This window comes from Lissotriton helveticus, chromosome 10 (genome assembly GCF_964261635.1).
Source record: "Lissotriton helveticus chromosome 10, aLisHel1.1, whole genome shotgun sequence".
In the NCBI taxonomy this organism is placed as follows: domain Eukaryota; kingdom Metazoa; phylum Chordata; class Amphibia; order Caudata; family Salamandridae; genus Lissotriton; species Lissotriton helveticus.
Genome location: NC_136071.1, coordinates 220197277 through 220213188, shown reverse-complemented (window position 1 = coordinate 220213188; position 15912 = coordinate 220197277). Strand labels below are relative to the sequence as shown.

At 44.1% G+C, this 15912-nt stretch overlaps 1 protein-coding gene and 1 pseudogene across 2 annotated transcripts in view; both read left to right on the top strand.

Annotated features, from left to right (window-relative positions):
• LOC144785123 (melanin-concentrating hormone receptor 1 pseudogene) overlaps window positions 1–15912 on the top strand; it is a 49218-nt pseudogene that overhangs the window by 261 nt on the left and 33045 nt on the right. The window lies entirely within an intron of this gene.
• On the top strand, window positions 5281–7350 carry LOC144785121 (zinc finger protein 862-like). The gene has a single exon (XM_078664212.1). The coding sequence runs from the start codon at window positions 5281–5283 to the stop codon at window positions 7348–7350; it is 2070 nt and encodes a 689-aa protein (XP_078520338.1).

Sequence of the window (15912 nt, the reverse complement as noted above, 5' to 3'; positions counted from 1 at the left end):
TAAATATCCATGTTAATCGCAGCCCCTTCACGAGCTGCGATTAACATGGATATTTAACAAAAGCACTCAATCTGCCCGCAGCCTCGCTTTGCTTACAAAACAATGCAGTAAGATTCAAAACACCTCTTGTGGGCTTTTTAGGGAAATCTGCCCGATTTGCAGACTTGCTGCATTATTTTGGAAGTAAAGTGAGGCTGCGGGCAGATGACTGTTATAGCGGGGGCGGGGAGAGAAGGGGGCGGGTGGGGACTGTTTTAAAGATGTGATCTTCTCATTTGAAAGCACCCATCATCGTTCGATGGGGCACTGAATGCAGACTTACTCTCGACACTTTGAACGGGATTTCCGCTTTCATTTCTCCGCTCTGACAAACTTAAAATAAAAAGCATGACCTTTCTTGATACTCGGCTGCTGTAAATCAAATGAGCAAAGGGACATCGCTTTTATGAGCACCGATTGTGTAATGATGTCAGAGGTATAAGTGATGTTTAATTTTACACACACTCCTGTTTGAGGCAGGCGCCTTCCCCGGGCCTGGTACACACGGTCACAGCTGCAGGCAGCAGCCCGGCCCCAAGTTGGTTAACCCCTAGGCCCGGCCCCAAGTTGGTTAACCCCTAGGCCACGGACCAACGATTATACCTCTGCACAGAGCACCTAGCAGGCCGAAAGTGGTGTGCAGCAGGCACCACTAACGCTAGTAGGCATCTTCACAGGGGCCGAGGCACGCCTGCGGTGGTCCGAGCAGCGGGGTACTCCTCACCTCAGCTGAGCATCTTTTAGAATATTCATCCCATCCTGCTTTAAGTTATGCCTCTGGCGAAATCCTGCTTTAAGTTATGCCTCTGGCGAGGTGGGGTGAGAGGGGAACACAAGTCCGGGAGCTCCAGACGCGCCCCTGAGCACTTATATTACTGTGTAGAAAACCCGCCCGCACTTCCCAGAACACAGAGATAAGAAGCCCCAGGATGAATGATGGATGCTGGATGGGTGGATGGATGGGTGCATGAATGAATGATGGATGCAGGAAGGATGGGTGGATGCATGAATGATGGATGCAGGATGGATGCAGGGTGGGTGGATGCAGGATGGATGCAGGATGGGTGGGTGGATGGATGGGTGGATGCATGAATGAATGATGGATGCAGGATGGATGGGTGGATGCATGAATGATGGATGCAGGATGGATGGGTGGATGGATGGGTCGCTGCATGAATGATGGATGGGTGGATGAATGATGTATGGATGCAGGGTGGGTGGATGGATGGATGCATGAATGAATGATGGATGCAGGATGGATGGGTGGATGCATGAATGATGGATGCAAGATGGATGCAGGATGGATGGGTGGATGCATGAATGATGGATGGGTGGATGAATGATGGATGGATGCAGGGTGGGTGGATGGGTGGATGGATGCACGAATGAATGATGGATGCAGGATGGATGGGTGGGTGGATGGATGGGTGGATGCATGCAGGATGGATGGGTGGATGCATGAATGATGGATGCAGGATGGATGGGTGGATGGATGGATGGGTCGCTGCATGAATGATGGATGGGTGGATGAATGATGTATGGATGCAGGATGGGTGGGTGGGTGGATGGATGGATGCATGAATGAATGATGGATGCAGGATGGATGGGTGGATGCAGGATGGATGGGTGGATGCATGAATGAATGATGGATGCAGAATTGATGGGTGGATGCATGAATGAATGATGGATGCAGGATGGATGGGTGGATGCATGAATGAATGATGGATGCAGAATTGATGGATGGGTGGATGTATGAATGAATGATGGATGCAGGATGGATGGGTGGGTCGATGCATGAATGATGGATGGGCGGATGAATGATGTATGGATGCAGGGTGGGTGGATGGATGCATGAATGAATGATGGATACAGGATGGATGGGTGGATGCATGAATGATGGATGCAGGATGGATGGGTGGATGGATGGGTCGATGCATGAATGATGGATGGGTGGATGAATGATGTATGGATGCAGGGTTGGTGGATGGATGCATGAATGAATGATGGATGCAGGATGGATGGGTGTATGCATGAATGATGGATGCAAGATGGATGCAGGATGGATGGGTGGATGGATGGGTCAATGCATGAATGATGGATGGGTGGATGAATGATGGATGGATGCACGAATGAATGATGGATGCAGGATGGGTGGGTGGATGGATAGATGGGTGGATGGATGGGTGGATGCATGAATGAATGATGGATGCAGAATTGATGGGTGGATGGATGGGTGGATGCATGAATGAATGATGGATGCAGGATGGATGCATGAATGAATGATGGATGCAGGATGGATGCAGAATTGATGGGTGGGTGGATGTATGAATGAATGATGGATGCTGGATGGATGGGTCGATGCATGAATGATGGATGGGCGGATGAATGATGTATGGATGCAGGATGGGTGGGTGGGTGGATGGGTGGGTGGATGGATGCATGAATGAATGATGGATACAGGATGGATGGGTGGATGCATGAATGATGGATGCAGGATGGATGGGTGGATGGATGGGTCGATGCATGAATGATGGATGGGTGGATGAATGATGTATGGATGCAGGGTGGGTGGGTGGGTGGATGGATGCATGAATGAATGATGGATGCAGGATGGATGGGTGGATGCATGAATGATGGATGCAAGATGGATGCAGGATGGGTGGATGGATGGATGCACGAATGAATGATGGATGCAGGATGGATGGGTGGATGGATGGGTGGATGCATGAATGAATGATGGATGCAGAATTGATGGGTGGATGAATGAATGATAGATGCAGGATGGGTGGGTGGATGGATGGGTGGATGGATGGATGCACGAATGAATGATGGATGCAGGATGGATAGGTGGATGGATGGGTGGATGCATGAATGAATGATGGATGCAGAATTGATGGGTGGATGCATGAATGAATGATGGATGCAGGATGGATGGGTGGATGCATGATCCAGTCATAAGAAGCTAAAATACAGCTATTGAAAATTAGGTATCGAAAACATCAGAAGGAAAGCTATTACCTTGAAATAAATGCTTTTAAATATTTATTTTTCCGAACGTATTGCATTTTTTAAACATAGTTGAAGACAATGATACTTCTAAATATGTCTTGTCCTCACAAGTGCAACCTTATACATCACGTTGTGACAGTCATTTTGTCTTTTTCTTCTTCTTTAATTTACATTAAAGATGTTGATGCCCACCTTAGAGCGGCAAGTTAAAAAAAAAGGTGCACAGGAGCACATTTTAAGGATGGAGTGACCCGGTTGTAAATTGTGGTGTACAGTACCTCCTGAAAAGTTTAATAAAATAAATAAATGAATGCGATAGTCACACGTTACGTATTCAAGGAGTCAGAGCAATAAGCAGGGAGGGGGCAGAGTGCACCAAAGGAGGAAGGTTATAAAAAGAGAAAGCACTACTTACTCTTTTTATGTAACTTGTGTAATTACTGCTATTGAATTACTTTCCTTTTCCCGCTCGATGCTCGATATTGCATTTATGTCCTCCCTTCCATCCTATTGTAAAGCGCTCTATTATCCTTCTGGATCATGTTTGCGCTATATAAAACTTTTTAAACTTGCTGCATTGAACAATTGTGCAGCACGCCCCAGTGCGCTGTACCCGCTCCTCCGCTACTTTATAATGAGTCAAAACTTCCACTAGACAAAAATCAGATCTCTCTGCAGATGGTCCATCAAATATTTGTGAGTACCCATGGTCTATTGTCAATGTGATTACATGCAAATGTGTGTGAATGGGACACATATCTGTTAAAACATTGACATGGCAAAAGGTAAAGAAAATGCAGGAGAGTGGCTGGATTGTGTGGGTAGCTGCAGATAAGTTTAGCCTAATGGGTGCTAATAATGAAGCACAGGGGCACGTGGTTATTTGTCTAAACTGGAATCCCAGGTAACTATTTGGTCGTTTTTCGTAATGGAGTATCTGGGCAATCCCATTCATTGTTTGTAACTCTTAGAGCCTTTGCTAACCATCTTGTCTTCAATTGCAGGTTTGCAGTCTGTAAGGTATTTGGATTTGAATGGTCAGGCGTGAGTACCCACAAAGACAAGGTAATTCTGTGTATTTTCCACATTGGATTTTGGGGGTGCTGGGTAAATAGATTCACAATCTGCACCCCTTTTCTTTTGCAGGTTTGTGAGACCGTGCTACAAATACAGTTGTACAGGCAGACGGGAGTACAGGCAGAACAAACAGGTAATTGTTTGGTTGAGTTAAATTGTGGTGCATCTTGTGTTCTTGTGTATTGCAGTATAACAACATGCCTTACCCATGTTTTCTTCTGCTCTAGGATTCGCAGACCGTACCCCACACATTTGAACGGGAATACGTGAGTACAGGCAGAGCAGGTAATTGTTTGGTAGAGTTAAACTGTGGTCCATCTTTTACATTGTAATATAACAACATACCTTACCCATGTTTTCTTCTGTTGTAGGTTTCGCAGACCGTGCCCCACACATTTGAACGGGAATACGTGAGTACAGGCAGAGCAGGTAATTGTTTGGTAGAGTTAAACTGTGGTCCATCTTTTACATTGTAATATAACAACATACCTTACCCATGTTTTCTTCTGTTGTAGGTTTCGCAGACCATACCCCACACATTTGAACGGGAATACGTGAGTACAGGCAGAGCAGGTAATTGTTGGGTAGAGTTAAACTGTGGTCCATCTTTTACATTGTAATATAACAACATACCTTACCCATGTTTTCTTCTGTTGTAGGTTTCGCAGACCGTACCCCACACATTTGAACGGGAATACATGAGTACAGGCAGAGCAGGTAATTGTTTGGTAGAGTTAAACTGTGGTCCATCTTTTACATTGTAATATAACAACATACCTTACCCATGTTTTCTTCTGTTGTAGGCTTCGCAGACCGTACCCCACACATTTGAACGGGAATACGTGAGTACAGGCAGAGCAGGTAATTGTTGGGTAGAGTTCCTTTATGGTGCACATGGTATATTGCTGTATCACAAATTCACAATGTGCTATAACAATCTTTACTTCTATTGCAGGCTCCACGGACAGTGCATCACTTAAGTTAGAAAGGGCAAGGCAGTGGACAGAAATCCAGGTAATTACACTCTACGTTTTGCCGGCAATGCCTCTGTATTATGTGACAGATTGCAATCATGAGCATAGGCATCAACTTTAGCTATGTTCCTTTATTTTGCAGGCTTTGTGGCATAGCGGGCTAAACCCAGTTATCACAAATATGTTCAAGCGCAAAGGTGTACCTTCTGCAGAGTGTGATGCTTCACCACAAAGGAAGAAATGTTGCCTTGTATTCAAGGAAGAGTGGATGAAAGAAATTGTGGAGGCTGAGACACAGAAATCAAGAAGCAAGGTTCGCGTGCAACTTGGGGAACTATTTCAATACAGTCCAGACGTGGGCTTGATTTGCAAAGCATGTGCCGAAGCCAAGATTGTTGGGGACTTTTCTACAGGGAAGAAATGGAGTGATGGCTGGAAACTGGATTACCTGAAACGCCATCTAATTAGCAAAGTTCACGAGTCTGCCATGGTGATATTGAGAAACAGAAGTGCTGCTGCCAGGTTTGGTTTTGGAGTGCGGGCAATGCTGACAGAAACTGCGACTGACAAAGCAAATAGAATGGAAGTAGTTGAACGACAAAGATCCCTGCCTGAGGAGATAAAGATTCTCATCAACAATGTGTTGCTGGCAGTGAAGATGAATACTTCAATGTTATCTGTACAAGACATCCATGACCACCTAGCTTTGTATGTGAAGATACCAGACAGCTGGAGGAGCAAGAACTATGCCTTTGAGTTCCTTGAGGCCATCAATAGCGTGATACACTGTGAAGCTATGGCAGAACTTCGTAACGCTTTGTATCACACATTGATAATTGATGAGAGCACAGATATTTCTGTTACAAAAATGCTCATCCTGTACTTCAAGTTCCGACCTGTAACCTCAACAGAGCACAAAACACTGTTTGGCGGCATAGTGAAGCTGACTAGTTGTAATGCTGAGGCTATCACTACTGCTGTGAAGGAATTCTATACTGCCAATGAACTGGACCTCATGAAAATGGTCATGTTCACATCCGATGGTGCGTCTGTGATGCTGGGTAAAAATAACGGTGTTGCTACTCGCCTTAAACAATCCATTCCTCATCTAGTTGAGCAGCATTGTGTCGCTCACCGAGAAGATTTGGGAGTTGATGATGCCTGGAAGAGGGTTCCAATGATTAAAGAGATGGAGACATTATTGAGGACTGTCTACACTGTGTTCTCCAGATCTCCTGCAAGGAAGTCCAAGCTGGATGAAATGGCATCAGTCACTGATTGTGAAGTGGTCTCTTTTCGACCATTGAATGAAGTCCGGTGGCTTTCAAGGCATTTTGCAGTTGGTGCACTAATTCGGAATTATGAGGCTGTTCTTAAGTACTTTGAGCATGAAAAAGTTGAAGAGAATGATCCAGTTGCTAAATATTGTTACAAAAAGCTATCTGACTCAAACTACCGTATTTCCCTTGCAGTACTTAATGACATTCTGAGTGAATTTGCAGCTTTGTGCAAACTGTTCCAAAAAAGTTCTTTGACTACTGTTGAAGCTGTACAGTATGCAAGAGCAAAGATTGGACAAATTAAGGAACAATATTTGGGGGACACTGTCTTTTGGAGCAGCAATGTAAGAGATTTGATTGTGTTGTACAAGGAAAGGCAAGAGTTTGACAGTGGACCTATTTTGTCCTTTGTTTCCCTTCTTTGTGAGCACATGCAAAAAAGGTTCCCTGAAGATGAACTGAAAGAATGGGCAAGTTTTGAAATGCAGGCAATGGCAACACAATCACATTTTGATTTTGGGACTGAGAATATACAAAGACTTGTTGAAAAGTATAAAAATGTCTTGGCCATGGGTGATTGTGAAACACCAGAAGATGTTGTTCGGCAATACAGAGATTATAAATATGTGGTGGCAGAACATATAAAGGGTGGGTTATTTACCACCTTTCGAGACCTGGTGAATTTCACTGTACGCAATGCTGCTCAGTATAGTGTTGTGTCTCAGCTTGTTGATGTCTGGGCAACGTTTCAAGCATCTAGTGCAAATTGTGAACGAGGATTCAGCCTCATGAATACTATCAAGAGTAAATTGAGGAATAGACTAGAGCAGAAGCATTTGGATATGCTGATGAGGACAAAGGCCTACCTCTTGAATGGGAAAGTTGACCTTGATAGAGTTTATCAGCACTGGAAAAATGGCAAGGATCGCCGTGAGAAGCAACCCTGTCACCCATCTAGTGATGCCACTTGACATGTCTGAACGGCTCTCTCCCACAGTCCATGTTTGCTAGGATGTCTACGTTTTACAAACTATCTCTGGTGGGATAGGCCAACATTACTCAGCAGCTCTCACATCAAATTGTAAATATGTTATATAATTTTGTAACTTATTGTGTACATGTGATATTGTATAGGCTCTCAATATTTCCCCACCCAATGAACAGTGCTCCAGTTAAGAATATTTAGTAAAATCTAATGATGGTACCACCACTGGAGTCTTGTGCTTTTCTAAACCTGAAGTGTACTTGTCTGTGTAACTAATTCATGTAATGGTGTGTTTATCCAATTTGCAAACCGACCTTGAGATCCTTAACGTGGCACTGTATGTGTGAAAATGCACCATCTTTTCACTTTTTTAAGTAAATATATAGAGTGATATTTGGCACGGCACACGCGCGTTGTCTGGTTCCTGGCGCACATAGCCATGGTTGCAGCGCACAGAGACCCTCCACTGCCGCACACAGAGGAAAAAAATTAGAGGGAACATTGGTCGTGACCAATGAAAACTACTCATCCCACACCGGTTATCAGATTTATAGGGATGGGATGACAACAATAACAGATCTATAACTGCATTTGGTACCATTCGTGGCACATTATTTATACCTTATGAGCTCAGGTCACATTCATTATCGGGTCTGGTTTGATTCTTTTTTCCAGTAGAATAAATCCATACCACACTTGCGCGCATAGCATCTTTCATGTTAATTCTGCTGATCTTTGTCTGAAGAGCCTCTCTACTGGAAAACAGGATACTTAAAAGGGAAGCCTTCATATAGAGCAGCTTTTAATGTGGAAGAAACAGCATTCTGTGTTAGAATAATTACTTCTACAGAGCTCTGTGTATGGGCATAGAACTGTTCTGGCAAATGACCAGGTGTCTTGTCCTTGGATGTTTTCTCTGTGTAGAGAAGAAAGAAATGGCACCGCTCCTCATGTCCTTATAATGTCGAATAACAGGAAATCATGGCGACCTTTGCTCCCGCCATGCAAGAATCAGTCATTGACTCAGCAAGGGCTCTCGCTAGCCGTGAATAATGGGTGTTATTTCTTGTAAGAAGCCTGGGGAAACTGCATGGATACCTTTGTTGCTTAGCTTATTTAACACTCGCAGTTTAAAACAATAATGACTGTGGTTCAAGCTTGAATATTTTAAGTAACGCTAATTAATCCTTGGCCTGGCGCCATATTCATGCTCAGTCCCAGAAGCAGATTTAGTTTAAGAATATTTGAATGTTTCTCTTCGGTGAATTGAAAAACGGGTCTTTGGTCTGGGCACAATGCACTGACAGCCAGAGTAATGGTAGAGGCAGAGGGGGGTAATGGTGGCAGTGATGTATTTTCCACTAGTCACATGCACACAGCACGGATGGAACCCATTGGTGAAACCTGTTTTCGAAATCACGGAATGTGTCACATAACATCACCTGGGGCCACCTGACACCAAGGTTTCTTAGAGTATTCTGTTTGGGCTGAGGCAGAATTATTTTTCCGCATGCAAAGCCCCCATTAAGACTAGTCTGTGAATACTGATCACTCACATCAGGACTATGAGATGTGCTGGAATATCACTAATCCGTTTATCTTGAGCGTTTTAGTGATAGTCTGGGCCAAAATGAGGATTTAATAGGCAAATGGATCCAGAATCATTGACTCTCCTGATAATTCGTCACTTCTTAGTGGACCCTTAGGGGCCCATTAGGATGGCGGGCAGATTGCCCCCGCCAGGCTGGTGGTAACCACCGCCAGCCTGGCGGGGGCAATCTGCCCGCCATCCGCACCTGAATTCCCCCCCGCCATATTAGGATGGCGGGGGGGGACCGCGGCGGACAGAAAGGCCGTCCGCCGCTTTTCCAGCGGAAAAGGTTTAATATGGTGGCGGTGTCTAATAGACACCGCCAGCCATATTATGATGGGCTTGTTTAGATGCCTTTCCGCGATGCCGCCACGGAAAGTCATGCGGTCTTCACTCTGGGGGCCCCCTGCGGACCCCCAGAGTGAAGGAGAGGTAGGGGGTACAAACGGGGGATACCTGTGGTACCCCCCTTCATTTGCATAAACAAAGCGGCAGGCACCGCTCGGTGCCTGCCGCTTTGTCTATGCAAATGCATTAATGCATTTTTAACATTTTGGCGGACAGTGCATAACGTCATACATCCGTGCAGAGAGCACCGCCGGCCACAATGCTAAAAATGCAGGATGTGTCCGCCACTGTGGCGGGCACATCCTAATACCCCCCCCCCCCCCCCCGGGACCCCCGCCCTTAAGGCGGGCGGTCCCAAACCCCGGTAGGATGATGGGCGGACAAAGTCCGCCCGTCATCCTAATAGGCCCCTTAGTGTCCATCCCATACTGGATCGAATTTTTGCAAACCCTGCTACTCCCTGGTGTGACCAGTATCCACGGTATATGTTAACTCGGGTGACAGGGAAATACTGCCCTTTTGTAATCCCGCTCTTAATGAGGGCCTCACTATTTTGACTGACATTTTGAAAATTAAGTGGGCATTGGTAGAAGGATGTCAATGTTCAAATTACTCTCCAATTACTAGAGTAACTATAGGATGTTCCTGAGTATTTCCAGCAAAGCTTTTAAATTAGATAAACCACAAGCCCACACACAGCCTTGCCAGACGCTAACAATTTGCAAAAATATGTAATGTTAGTTTTTACAATGATGTATTTTAAAAGAGCATTGGATGCTCGTGACATATTTTTCACTAACATCCAGCATGGTGCGCACAATCTTGAAGCACAGATACAATGACCATCTCGGAGACTACTTTGTAAAATTAGGTATTGTCGAAGTCCAGTGAAGGGGTACTAGAGCTGCTAGTTGTTGCTGCCCAGGGGTCTTTTTAAGCACATTCAGGCCAGCAGTCTGAAAATGAGGAGATGATGTGGCATGTAGCAGCAGACAGTCTGTTTCATCTGGCCACCCATGATGTCCCCACATTTCACCTAGAGTCAAGTCACTGTGATAATCGGAAGAGATTTGAGTGTTTTTTATGAAGAGTTAATTTAATCTGTCCTCATGTAGTGCTGCCCCGGCTTCACTCCGACTTAGTCCTTACTCAAAAATCCTTGCAGGAGCCTTGCTACTCTCCTCCATGTGCCAGCCATTTTAGGATTTTGGCTTTCAGCCTAGGTTTACAGTCAATTTTACTAAGCATGTTGGAACTCAAAGACCCTAATATATTATGGTGAAAAGTAAAAGTACAAGTCAAAGTATAGCTTTTGATGGAGACTAAAAAAACAAGACTCTGATAAAACGGCCACTAGGGCATCCGTGTGCTTGAATAAAAAAAGAGTGGCATATAACACATCAATGTATAAAGCTGAATAAAAAACGACAGCTACACAAAATATAATTTTAGATAAAACAAAACAACCAATGATATTAGACAGTATCACAAGGAATGCAGAGATTAGTGTTGTTGGTGAGAAAATGCAACATATGTAGAGACTCGGATAGTATTTTGGAAGAATCTATATTTCTAAAATATAAATGCATATCTTCAGAAATAAATATATTTTAAAAATTTGGGAAATATACAACGATTTCTATTAAGTATATGAAAATGTAAAGCACCTGTTAAGGGTTTAGATTTACCATTCTAACAAACATCAAACAAACATTTGAGAAAATACATATATTTGCTGGAGCAAATTTACTCTTCAAACTCCAAACAAACTAAAATTAGGGAAAATTCATATACTTAGAGGGGCAGGTGACTATTCTTACTCCAAACTGACCAACATTGTGGAAAATGTTGGTCTCTTGGGGTAGCCAGATTTGCTATTTCCACTACAAACTATGAAGAGGCACAACTAGGGCCACACTTTGGGGTGGGTTAAGGAGTGGGATAACACGTCAACAGATGGAGGGGGAAGGTAACACTTCAAATAAAAAGGCAGAGCTCTCATTAGAGCTAATACAAGAAAATAAAGTGATACATTGTGCATTTAAAACACATTGATCAAACCTGAAAGCATACAACAGATATATTTTACTGGATTTGACAATGTTTACAGGTTACTAACAGGGATCTTTAAAATAGGGCAATGAGTGACTTGACAACTAAAAAGCAACTTCTTCAGATATCAATATAAAGCACAATGGAACCAGTTTATCCAGGTTATTAAAATAACATGGCCCTTTTTGCTAATTCTCTGAAAATTCCTCTTGTGAAATGACAGTGAGCTTATTAAATATTTTTAATTCTACCTGCAGACCGACTCTTCTGTCTGATTGCCGATCAAAGGTGCGTTTTCAGTCTGATTATTGAAATGATGTAATGTATGCATATTTGAGGTTACACAGAAAATTGAGCTTAGTATATTAACATACCTGATTTGGGCATTTGTGACTAGTAAGACTCAAGGTTGAATCCAAATGTATCTTCCATCCTCCAGAGATTGAATAAGTGAGTGCCAATCAGATGGCAAAATTTTAGCCTGTTAGTAACTGCATCAGGAATCTGCACTTTTCTAAATCAAAATTACATACTTGCTGTCAGCACCCCACATTAAGCAGTGCTCATAAGAGAGGATGGAGCTACATCCAACAGTCCTCATAACATAGCAAACAAATCAAGTTGCCTTGAAACTAGCATGTAAAGGATGCAAGTATTCCTTCAAGCTTCAGAACACATACAATTTGTAGCTGATGGGCATTGTCTGACAAAGAGGTCAAACCAATAGAAACAGAAATAGTACATCCTAATTGCAGCACTTATGCTTTCAATTCGCTTCACATCCACTAAAGTATCAATGTTGTTTGTCAGTTCTGCAAGAGAATGTGCATTATAATATGCAACATTTGTTAAAGATTCCTCCAAAATGTCTTTGTGAAGCATGACCAAAGTCGCCTAAATGTTTATACTAATTATAGCAATTACCCTGGCCTGGGTACAGAAATGGACAAACTTGAATTGGACATAAGAGAGCCATCAGGCAGACAATAAGGAACAATTTTGTCATTGTAATACTGGAACAAGTAGTGCACAAAGTAGTGTTTTCATTGTGTAACACTTTTGCATTGGTAACCTATTATTACAATATCAGAGTTTTTCAGCTTTTGACAGACCCAGACTTAGTTTGGCAGCAGAATAAAGCTTCACAAATATTTTGTTGCCAGCCTATATGTTAGACCCGGGATCCCTGGTTGGCTGAGGTAGGTACCTTAGGCCAAGTAGGGACCCGCGTTCCATCGTCAGGGAAAAGAAGGTCCCCGTCTTAGATATCCCCACTAGCCCCCTTCGGTAGCTCGGCACGAGCAGTCAGGCTTATCTTCAAGGCAAATGTGTAAATTATTTGCAACCACGCTCAGAACAACCCAATGATGACAACACAAATAGACTCCACACAAGTTTTATGAAAACGAGTATAAACTTTATATAAAAAGATATACGATAAGACCACAGAATATAAATCCAACATGTGAGGTTGTATACTATTGCTCCTGGCCGGTTGTTCGGCCAGCCCGCCCTTGTAAGTTCTGGCGGTATTAATGAGCACTTCTAAACAGTCTCCTGTACTCCTAATATCATGTCATACAGTTCGTAATGCTTGAATCATGCACTTTTGCAAGGTAAAATTATGCAATGCGTAATACAACCACCAGGTATGTCGTTGTGCAGAAATAAGGCAATGTGTAATACACTAATCAGGTAATTTGTTATGCAGGAACAATGCAATGCGCAATATGCTAATCAGGTAGTTTGATATGCAGAAACAAGGCAATGCGTCATAAGACAATCAGATAGTTTGTTATGCAGATAAAATGCCATGCGTCATACACTAATCAGGTAGTTTGTTATGCAGGAATAATGCAATGCGTAATACTCTAATCAGGTACTCTGTTATGCAGAAATGATGCAATGTGTAATATGACAGTCAGATACTCCGTTCTATAGAAATGGAATAATGCGTAGTACACTTAGGCACCGATCACCGGGTCTTAGGCGGTCTCTCCGCCTCTCCTTCTCACTTGCAGTCAGCCTCTCAACAGTTGCCCCAACACAGTACAATGTAATGAAAAAGTGCAGCTCCGCACTCTGGCCCCCTGCCACTCCCTTGACAATACAGGGCACAATACGAGCCGAAGCAGAGGCTCCCGCTGCCGACATGCTAGAGAGGCCGAGAGTGTCTCCCTCTGAGCCCACGCCCCGCCCTAGGAGTCGACACACGTTACCTGGGGGGTGCAAACTCACTCTCCTCTCCGCGACCAGCGGCTGGGCCTCCAATGCAGCTTTGTGAATTGGCATCGGCGGCTCAGGCCGGCAACTCAGCTCCTCCAGGACTCCCAGTCCGGGACGTTACAGTTACAAAGATCTCAAGCACACACAGCTTCACTGAGTCTTCCTTAAGCTTCGGTTGCACGATCACTGGGCACTCCACACACAGGTCTCAGGCTGCACAAAGATCACACTCACAGTGTCACTGAGACTTACTTTAACGCCGGTGCACATGATAACAAGGCAAATCCTCATGAAGGTCTCATGGTCCACAATGCACCCACATACAGCGTTGATGAGAATCATTTGGATTCTGGTGCACACGATAAACAAGGCAAATCCTCCCGAAGGTCTCACGGTGCACAATGCACACGCATACAGCGTCGATGAGACTAACTTGGATTCAGGTGTACACGGCCACAGGACAATCCTCACAAAGGAGTTCAGGCTGCACAAAGCATATGCACGCCGTGTCGCTGATCCTTGCTTGGACTCCAAGTGGCCACGATCACAGGGCATGCCTTACGAGGGTCTCAGGCTGCAACAAGCATGCACAAACAGCGCCGCTGACACTCTCATGGAAACATTTGTGTTCCTGTGTTTCTGAAACAGGGAGCCAGCTCACCTCGGGCCCTTGGGGATAAGTTACTTCAGGACACAGCACACAGCAAAGTCCTTTCAAGCAGGGGGACACAGCACATAGAAAAGTCTCTTTAGCCTTTCCTTGGTTAAAACAGCAAACTGCAGGCCAGCCCCAGAACACACAGCAAAGGTCAGTCATATCCTTCAGTCTCTTCAGTTGTTTTTTCCTTGACTAAGGTCCTCTTGACTACAAAGTAGCTACAGTCTTGTTCACACTTGATCAAGCCATTCTCCAAAAGTGCAGGGGCTTCAGCTCTCATAGTTATACCCCTCAATGGCTTTGAGGTCTTTGTGTTTCAGGGGTTCTGGGTGCCTCCCTGCCAATGACACCTTTCTTCCTTTGATTAGTGGGGGTCTGGATTCTCAATCACTCAGCAGGAGATGGGACAATTGTTTTATAGCAGCAACCCAGGTCTCTTTACCTCTAGGGGCTTCTCCTCCGCCTACACTCCAGATGCAGGTCAGCCTGTTGCTGTCTCACCTCCTCCCCTGGGTCAAGACATTCCCTAGATCCTATCGCTTTACAATCCAACCAGTCAATCCACAGCCAGGCAGAGACACACAGAAATGTTAGAGCGCAAAAAATCAGCCACTTCTAAAGCAGTGGCTTCTAAACATACAGTGCAAAAACCACCTTCATAAAAAGATGTGTTATTACACTGTGAGTTCAGGCATATGTAACTTCACATTTCCATCTTAAGCTTTTAGGAAGATAGGCTGGAAAACATATTACACAGTCTCCCCCTTCTGTCCTATGTGCAAGATGGTGTTTCAACAGTGAAAAACGAAATGGAGATTATTTCACTGTCAGGACATGGCACATACCTTAGTACATGTCCTACCTTTTACATGTAATGCACCCTGCCCAAGGGAGTAACCTAGACCTACCATAGGGGTGTCGATCACATAGACAGGGAAGGGCAAGGTCTGGCAAGTGAATGCACTTGTCAGAACAACATGGCAGTTTAACTAACTGCGTGCAGGCCCAGCAATGGCAGCCCTGAGTTCCCTTTTTAAGGCTACTTGTGTGGGTGGCACAAATAGTGCTGAAGGCCTACTAGTAGCAGTTGCATTACCAGCCCTGGGACACATAGTGCACTTTACTACGGACTTTACTTAGTAAGGCAAACATACCAATCATGGTCAGCCAATTACCATTACACTTTATACAGGGAGCACTTGCACTTTGACACTGTTTAGCGCCGGCAAAGTGTCCAAAGCATCTAAGTTGGCAACACCATGTCAGAAAAAAGGTCTAGATGGAAAGCAAAAAGTTTAGGGACTTTAGCCAAAAAGGGCCAAGCCCTACACAATACCTCTTTCAAGAGGCAGGACATAGCGATGCAATGTCTACACAAGGGGAGTGCTGGTGTACTGCTATCCCAGAGAAAATACACACAAGGCATATGTTAAAGCAAATTCTACATCTGTCTTGAATATATCGCTTTACAACGAATGTGCTACAACGCATTCAATTACAACGACCGAGTTGTTACAACACAAACCATCACATCGCAAGTCCTTACAACGACTTGCTGTAGGGGGCACGCTGGACTTAGGAATAGTATATTTTACTATTCCTACTCCCGTTTGTACTTTTATGTGATATATCAAGGACCCCCTGGTAAGGATAAAGTTCCTGAGTCAGGGAAA